This window comes from Oncorhynchus mykiss, chromosome 4 (assembly GCF_013265735.2).
Source record: "Oncorhynchus mykiss isolate Arlee chromosome 4, USDA_OmykA_1.1, whole genome shotgun sequence".
In the NCBI taxonomy this organism is placed as follows: domain Eukaryota; kingdom Metazoa; phylum Chordata; class Actinopteri; order Salmoniformes; family Salmonidae; genus Oncorhynchus; species Oncorhynchus mykiss.
This window is the reverse complement of record NC_048568.1, coordinates 14620497-14630000: the sequence shown is the minus strand read 5'-3', so window position 1 is coordinate 14630000 and position 9504 is coordinate 14620497. Positions and strand designations below refer to the sequence as shown.

At 45.5% G+C, this 9504-nt stretch overlaps 1 protein-coding gene across 1 annotated transcript in view; it reads right to left on the bottom strand.

Annotated features, from left to right (window-relative positions):
* The window catches only part of rev3l (REV3 like, DNA directed polymerase zeta catalytic subunit), a 49950-nt gene extending 42363 nt beyond the window's left edge, over positions 1–7587 (bottom strand). Inside the window, exon 1 of the mRNA XM_036975690.1 lies at positions 6634–7587. Within this exon, the coding sequence (XP_036831585.1) occupies positions 6634–6772 (139 nt within the window). The 5' untranslated portion in view covers positions 6773–7587. The remainder of the gene's footprint in view (positions 1–6633) is intronic.
* Positions 7588–9504: the final 1917 nt, after the last annotated feature.

Here is a 9504-nt window from a genome sequence, read left to right as displayed (position 1 = left end):
TAATCGCATTACCTCACTGCCAGGCAGCAGTAAAAAGCTGACCGAATACACATACGAGGCCTACTGATGAGAGCAACAACAGCCCACTGATATCCCCCCACACCCCTAGTGCTGCCTATGATGTGGTTAGGGCAGGCGTTTAAGGATAGAGTCCCATGTCTGCTATGGTCCCGGATGTGGTAGAGAGAGCTCGGCTGGTCCGTCTGTCGTCTGTCTGTCTGTCACGTCAACCTCCCCTCAGCCTGGAGGTATGTCTGTGGCTCAGTCAGTCAGTGGGATTTGCAGCCAGCAGACGGATTTACCAGCAGCGAGCGGTAGACGCGGCTGGCCACCTCCACCTCTGTGTGTGTTATTAACACAGCGTGTCTCCTATTGATTAGACCCAGCAATAATCAAACAGCGCAGAAGAGAGCTGCTCACTCAGACAATTAACCATCCAGCAGTGGCCTGTCAGAAGGTGGGAGATGAAAACACTCGCGCGGAGCAGGCTGGGTGAACCGGCGCGGCACGGCACCTGCAGTAGTAAGGTGGAGCTCCTCAGACAGGTGCCAGTACCAGAGAGGAGAGGTGGCTGGTTTCTGTTTTCAAAATGGCACCCTATTCCCTGTATACAGGTTCCCGGGTCCAAAGTGGTGCACTATAAAAAAAGGGAATAGGCTGCTATTTGTGACGCAGCATCCAGTGACCAGGGGGCAGGGAGATCCTGGACTCCCTCTGGTGGAGTGACCTTGGCATGGCCGGAGGAAGAGGAGACCGCAACTAGAAAGCCCAACACCAATCAAAACCGACAGCACATAGTCCTACACACACACACACACACACACACCTGTCTGCAGCACCGTCTCAGATTCAGCCGAGCTCACCTTGAGGCGAGGCAACCCAGAGGCCAGGCTACAGTGGCTGTGTAGTCACATTCAACTCCCCTGTGCTAATGAATCCACCATCCATCACACAGATATGCGGCCCGCCAAAAAATATCAACGTGGCCACCCCACCAAGGTTCCATCTCACTCAGGCACTGCAGACATTTCCTTCTCCTTCTACCAGATCCACAAAATGCTGCCATTAACTCAGCTGAAACTAATCACCTGGCAAAGATGAGGGTAAATGTTACCCTGGAAGTCAATTGACAAACTGAAATAAAGGCTTTGCTGTGAGGCTGTGATTGCCTTTTCTGTTCACTGAAACCTGTCTAAGGTGAAGTCTGAGGGCTAGGTGGGCACACCACTACAGTACAAACACCAGGGTGTCACCTAACTCCACCTGGGCGACAGAAAAGGATGGCAGGGACAATGACTAGTGCTGCAGCCCCACATTTCTGCCCTCGGCGGTGGCGACGCATTCAAAATGCCACCGTAGAACCGGAGGGAGCTATTAAAGCCATCAATCACCCAGGCCCAGGCGCTGCAGCAAGGGCATCTGTGTACTGTACAGAAAAACCTAAGGAGAGAGAGAGAAGAGAGAGAAGAGAGAAAGAAAAAGAGAGAAGAGAGAGAAAGAGAGGAAGAGGGAGCCGAGAGAGCAATCTGAGAGAGCGAGGGAAAGAGAGCACTCAGGAAAAACCTCCCCTCATACAAGACAAAAGGCACACAGTTCAGCTACAGGCCAGACTAAAAAAGGTAGGCCTAGAACAGTTCAGCTACAGGTTAAAGATGTAAGGTGTCTGCATGCTTCCCAGTTGAAACAGTTCAGAAGAGTTTGTGGATATATTATGACGACGTTGTGGCCTTTTTGTTCGTTTTGGACTTTGGTACGTTTTTTTTTCTTCCCCCGGCTGTTCGGGCACAACATTTTTTCTTGAAGTTGGTAGCCGAAGTCTACGCGCCTTCGTCGGTGATTGGTCAACAGTAAGGATTCTTCAATAAAGTCTTTGTTGTCATTCAACGAGAGACAACTCGTTTTCATGCACATTTTTTCATTGAGAAACACTGCACCAAACCTCTTAGCTATGGGGTAAAGGCTAAAAGGTTTATCGCCTTGGCCACAGTACAGACTATTCCATTCTGCTTTATGTGAGAGGCTATAGGGCTAACTCAGCTATGCGGTAAAGGCATTAGCTACAGTACAGTTATAGATTGAAAGTTCATTGTGATATAAACCTACCACCCCCAGTAACCGTTCAGACACAAGCTAGAAGCAGCAGCAGCAGGTGATCGTCATCATCACCCAGAGAAAGGGGTGGGGCCCATTCTTCAGCTTTAATGCACTGTAAATCCTCCATAGAGGCCACCTGTAGTATTAAAGAATTCAACGGACAAAAACAACCTCACTGATTTTCACCCGTTGCATGGAGGAGGGGGGGAGAGTTTTCTAAGCTTTCAAAGTCCATCATGTGCCTGCGGAACTCTCTGAAACCAGATAGCACTCCTGGAATTCCTGGCTTGATGTGAGGCCCCTACGACAGAGACACGGCATGGCATGGAGCTGCTTCTTCACGGCCACAAAGACACGACGAGGTGCCATTACTGTCTCCCATTACTCATGAGAGGGGCACTGATTGGACCACCTTGACGTACTAGGGAGGGAAAGCCCAAAGAGATGGAATGCATGACAAACAAAAGAACGACAGGCTTTTGTTCATGGTTAATGAGACCTGGACAGGCTGAGAGGGGCGTGTGTGTGTGTGTCTTCACTGGAAACCCCCCAACGGAAGGGCTTTTAAAAAGACCCGGGGCCCCAGTGTCTTGTGACAATAACATCACAGCCTCAGGATTATCAGGGGCCAGGGTTCATGCTGCTCTCTGCATTCACAGCAAACTCCTCTCTCACAGAGCAAGGCATTCCTCCCTTGGCATCAAAACTAGTCGAAATTGGAATGAGCCTGGAAGGGAATGGATTCAACTGAGGGTAAAGGGACTAGGCCCACAAAAGACAGCCAGCCATGTGGCTACAAAACATGAGAAATAAGTGGATAGCCGTATCCATGTTAAACTAGCCTAAAAAGAAACACAGGCCTAGGTTACATCTTGAGAATGCTCGAGAGTCCCAAACAATAAAAATAAAATTTAAAAAAGGGAGGTAGCAAATCAAAAGAAAAATGACCTTTTGACTAATGAGACACCCAGTCTTTGAATCCCCCATTATCCTGTTAATGGTTCCAGGAGGAATTCCTTTAGACAGCATTAGAGTTCCCCTGGTGAGAGGTAAAGGGGGAGGAAGGAGGCAGGGGCCAGGAGGAGAGAGGGCTGGAGGGAGGCCCCGTGTTTTATCCCTCGCCGCTGTTCGCTGCTTGACCCCTCATTCAGGTCAATTGGTCATGCAAGTTTCCCCTCCCCTGCACACACACACACACAAACACGTGCACACGCACGCAAACACACAGCCGAGCAAAACAAACACACACAAAAAAAAAAAAAAAAAACAGTTCCTGGCTGCCTCTCCCAGGCATCGAGGCAGTGAGAATGCCTGCTGGATCTAGTAAATCTAGCCTTGCTAGACATCAAGCAGGATCAATGCTGCCAGAGCTCAAAGACTGCAGCAAACTGCAACTCCCAGCCGTGTGGGAGAGACTGTATTTACCATGCATGGAAACTTCAATCAAGCCTGCCAGTGCTGCTGGAGCTGGCTGCTGCTGGCCTCTTACATATGCAATGAATTACTGATTACCACTGCATATTGTGCCCAAGCACTATCATTTGGCCTAAATGAGCAACGATTGAGCGCGCGGAAAAGCAACAGAAACCATGAAACGAACGACATCAGCGTCTCCAGCGTTCCGTCATGCACATGGGTCCCTGACGGACGTAGACAGGTAGCAAAGGCCTATAGAGGAGTGCATTACAGCATGTGCTGTGCAACCAGACAGCAGCACACCACTAGAACGCCGTGCTCTATTAGGGCCGGGACTGGGCCTCAGGGGCTGGCCAACGAAGAGCAAGCAGCCTAAGTGAAAACAGGAAGTGTGGTGTCGAGTGACAGAGGGCAGAATGGTGTGTCTCTCGTGTCTGCTCTGTGCACATGGCCCGTGTCAGGAGAGGACAGGGAGGGGTTAGAGAAACACCAGGTGCATGTCACACAGGGCCACACATGTAAACACACACACAGCCGAGCAAAACACACAACTTACTTTTTAGTCCAGCAACTCCCATAGAATGAGATCAGTGTTTAGGTTACATGACAGCTTTGAAAGCATTACAGATAAATGTAGACTAGCCTATTTATTGGCATGTAGGGAGAAATAGAGACATGCCCAACGTGTAATAGCTCAGCCCTGACGCATGTATACAAGACTGATGTGTGTATTACCTTCGTGTGGGTGTCTGTGTGACCCATTTCCGGGCTATTCTTTTTAACACTAGAAAGCCTTGGATGCCGATTGTCTGAAAACCGTGGTATACGAGACAATATACCACAGGTATGGATGCAAAACGATTGTTTACTGTTCTAATTATGGTGGTAACCTGCTTATAATAGCAATAAGGCACCTCGGGGGTTTGTGGTATATGGCCAATTTACCACAGCTAAGGGCTGTGTCCAGGCACGACGCGTTGGACAAACACACCACACCTCCTCTGGCCTTTTTGCTTGATTAGAATATGAAATAACATTTATTTTAAAAGAACAAAATAGCATTTTCATTAGTTTATGTAACTGTTGGCTATATGTACAAACTAAAAACTAAAAACACCACAATTCAAGTGTTAAAATTGATTAAATAAACACCATCAAAGATCATTTATTATTAGTTTGTTATTAGGGCAGGTCTTACGGAACATTATGCATTTAAGAAAATGCATTTCAGAAGAACAGAATGGCACATTCTGAGTTGAAAAATATTACTGCGCTTTGAGTGTTGCAGTAATGCTATAAGGAAAAATATATTTTTAGGTGATTTCAGAAGTTCAGAATCTGCCCTCCTATAAAGACATAAAAAAGGTCACTTTTTGGTATTTCATTTCCCTGCCTCTGGGTAAATTCCAAGCTATGCACGTGAAATTTAATTAAACAATTCAGGTGAAGTTTCGATGGGCCATGGGGGGGGGGGGGGGGGGGGGATGACTTGTCCTCTTAAAACTGCTTATAACAAGTGTTAGTGATATTAAGATTCTAACAACGACCGTATGGTTATAGACTTACTTAGGAAAAGTCAAGGATGGGAGTCAAGACAACAACAAAAAAATGGCAGAGCATTAAAAAAGTAAATGAGTCAATATGACTCTGTCGGCTCTTCTAGTGTTAAAGATGCACTTCAGCAAAGCTATTCAAAATGGAAAAATAAAGGAGTTGCGTTTCTAGTCAAAGCATTCCATATTGTGACGCAATTGCACATTGGAAATACTGAGCCAACACTGATTTAGGCTTGCCACAAGTAACACAGTGGAGCTGCAGGAGAGTTACTGTAAAAACAATGCACACTGCTAATCCCAAAACAGATGCCTTGTTGTGTTGTTATTGAAAGCCGTGGCCTCACAATACCTTGAGGTAAAACAATGTGCCGAGCACATTCCCGCAGGATACAGAGCTACGAAATGCGTGTAAAATGACGGCGGTCTGTGCTTGCCTCTCGGAGTGTGACCTCGTGTCGACTAATCGTCTGGAGGTTAGAAAGCATTAACATTATTCAACAGATTATGCCACACAACACAAAAAGTGGCAAAGGAAGTCTACATGGCATCGGTGAACCCAACCCACATCCACTTGTTACACTACAGTGTTGTAATGAAACCGGTCAGTGAGGGGTGCAGGGACATTGTCCGAGTGTAGATATGATAAGTGGGGTCCACTTATTTGGGGGGGGGGGGGGGGGGGGGGGGGGGGTTGCAAGCTGTTAGAGCTGCCTCCTTTATAATGCAGAGGACACCATATGAAAATGTGAGGGCCTAACAGACATCATCGGGGCGGCAGGGTAGCCTAGTGGTTAGAGCGTTGGACTAGTAACCGGAAGGTTGCAAGTTCAAACCCCCGAGCTGACAAGGTACAAATCTGTCGTTCTGCCCCTGAACAGGCAGTTAACCCACTGTTCCTAGGCCGTCATTGAAAATAAGAATTTGTTCTTAACTGACTTGCCTGGTTAAATAAAGGTAAAAAAATTTTTTTAAAAAATCATTTGATTGACACCCTGACCCACACATGAACATATTTCCTTGTGTGGTCCGATTCCAATACATAAGCCATACCAGAAGGCAAAGCGCGTCCGTCCTCCATATTTGGCTCGAAATTACAACCACTTTTCCGGTGAGTGAGGCAGGAAACCAGTTAAATCAAACAGACAGTCACACCTCCATTGTAGAAACTTTGTCATGCTGTGATTCCAACTTGCACCATTCCTCAGGTTGTTGGGCACAGAAAAGATACTTCGTTTATTTTATTGAAGGTATCGTAAAGTGGGTTATGTGCCAAATGCTGATGATGTAGGTGTCTGTCTGTTTGTCCACAGCCCTGGAATGGAACACGAGACTGAAAACAAAGCAACTACGTGAAGCATTGCTTGCATGCTGGAAACAGTGGCGAGTTGGTGTATGGTTTGTTACAATGTCTCACCTCACTAAACATCATTCAAAAGACCGCTTCTGTATTGTTATACTTTGAATTGTGTTGGTTTAGTAAAATGTGTGTTACATCCGTGCACCGCGTGGCGGTACTGTACCAAGCAGCAGAGGATAACCGTATATTAAAAAAAACAGATGAACATACCTGCTGGTGTTGCCCCGAAAACTCGAACCACTGGTACTTTCTTCACGTCACTTTCTCTGAATTCGTTATAACAGACGTCCAAGTCTTTGAGGGGACTTGCAAGGTAGTAGTCAGCGGTGACGATGCGGACAGCAAACATGACTGCTGTGTTGGATTCAATCAACTACGCTAGCTAAATTACGATCTGGGGCAACATCTAGGAACAGAATGAGAATAAATTGTCTTTGTAACAATGTAGCAACCGAAGAAATGGAATCAGTTGTGTACACAAACGACCTAGCAATAAACCAACGTCTCGTTTGTTTGTTTATCGAGGCAGCCCGCGGAGTTGCCCATATTCCACCTAGTTTTGCAGGCTAGAAACTATGAAGAGTAATCTGAGCTGCAGCTACTGGGGACCATACCGTAACTAATGGAGGTGCCCCGTGATTCAGTTACTATTGACATAGTCCACTCTTCTCTGAATGTACGGTGCTGAAACTAGCTGCCCACCCGTTCCTTCAAAAATAACACAATCCTGGGCTTCCACGAGACGTTTCATTGGTTCGAGCGGCCATAGCTAGTTAAACCAGCGAAACCAAAACCACTTTCTCTCCACTCGCCGAATCCGGGTGTTGCTACGGCATATCCATCCGGGAAAAAATGGCAATTGTTGAGTTACTCTCCTGCGGAGACAGAATATTTTCCTGCACGTATTTGACTTGCAAACAAAAACGCTTTGTGAAGAGAATCAAGTGTGGCTGTTCTTGCAGTGGTTTCATGTGTGCTTCCAATGTGGCACTGCGGACAAGGTTTCCTCTCCTCTGTAATATGATCACAACACTAAACCAAAGGCAACACCATTCCTCCCCCGGCAGACCCTCCCCTAGTCTCTGCCGCTACTGGTTAGCTGCTCGCTACTGACACACTGCAGCAACACGGGTCAGAAGACTCCAGATCCAGTCCCAAATTGTGCTGTTAGAACCACCTAAATTTCACGATTGGCATTGGTCGGTTTACAAGCGCGCAAGTGGAAGTTAGGTTTTCAATTGGTTTACAAATCTTTAGGCGGGACATGGGTATGAAAGGCAAAATCGTATTCTGCTTTTTTAAATCTTCCTATTTGGTTGGGAAATGTTGTGAATATTGAATGGCTGGGCTATGGGACAGTGGATGCGCATTGATACATCTAATGGATCGGTTAATAGGCATTACCCTGAGAATGAGGAGATTGTGGAGCTATAGCTCCCTGCTATCAACCAATCAGCATCCAGGATCCAAACAACCCGTTTTATAATAAGGGAGTTCTATTAACCGGAGCCGCTGTGCACCAATATATGGCACGTGACGTGAGCGGGCAAAAGCGGCGAGGGAGGAACGCCCTTCTCAATTAGAACAAGTACATCTGCGCCCCTCGGTCATGTTGTTAACAAGTCAGCATGGCGCATCGTCCAGAAACATACAAGGTCTATTTTAATATATATATATATATATATATATATATATATATATATATATATTTTTTTTTTTAAATAGACCTTATATATATATATATATATGTTTGAATTTTCAAACTGGTTTTTACTGGGACGGCAGAAAAAGAAAAAAAAAACATTCACTTTTACTCCACGTGGTTAATCAACCTCGGGCTACCTCACTTTGGTTTTAAGATAATTTCGCCATGAGTTTTGAATGACACTTGGCTCATGCACGGGACGAAGCACCGTTCCAAAACCAATGCAATCACTTTTGACCCGAATCAAACTCCATCCACCGGGGTAACGCGGGCCAGAAAATCGAATCTCCTCAATGATTTAACGTCCTCGAATAATTCATTATACTACTCCACTGATCTAAACTATTTAAAAAACGAAACCCATAGAAATGACCCCTTCCAATGATGAACGTTTACAAAATGCTCTTGAAATGAACTGATTTCGATTGCAATGACTTTCGCAGTAACATTTTTATAGAACAAAACTTCCACATACTACTACTTTACATGCTCAAGACGAGTTCCCGAAGCATGTTTACATTCTGCGTAACCAAACTTGGCAGTCGTAAAAGACACTGGCTAGACCCTTTCCTCTCGTGCATGATTGGATCACTTTAACGTTCACTATGCTGTGATTGGCTCGAACACACTTTCTAGTATGTCCTTATTTGAACACTTCTAGAAGTTCCTCACTACACGACAGTACATCATTACAGTACAATTACCATATTTTGATAAATGTACCCCATTTTGGCCCTATATTTCCTACATCCATATGAATGCAATTTTGTTCCTAAATCCTGTTCCCCTTAGTTCTAAATAATGTTTATTTACCACAAGACAAGATAGACAAACATAATAGAATGGACATAGTTCTAAATTCCACGAGATCTTTCAGTCAGTCCACACAACATTGTGGCACACAACAATATTTGCCACAACTGCATAAAAAATATGGTCTGTTTTATTGTTATAGGCCTATTTTTTTGCACTTTCTTTCTACTGCCCTGTCATAGACTTTTAAAGCTTCACATTGGTCAATTTAATTCCGTCTTAGATTTCCATAATAAACCAGGCTGTAGTTGTGGATGGGCAGACCCCACTCTTTTCTCTTCCACTGAAAGGCCCATAAACCCCTCTGAACACTCGGCTCAGACTGGGGACACAGCCACACTCAGTGGGTCCCTGATGACGAGGAATGTACCGTTAGCGTTTCATGTGGATGGAGTGGGAGCGTCTGTCAATGGGAGTGTGCTCTGACCTTGAGTGAGATTTGGCCCTTTCTCTGCAAACCAATCAGCGCAGGTGAAAATGAGGTGAGTCTGTTTAATAGCAGTTTTCTGCTGAGTGCTAGGCAGATGCATCACAATCCGGGATAGCCTACAGCTGATTAAACT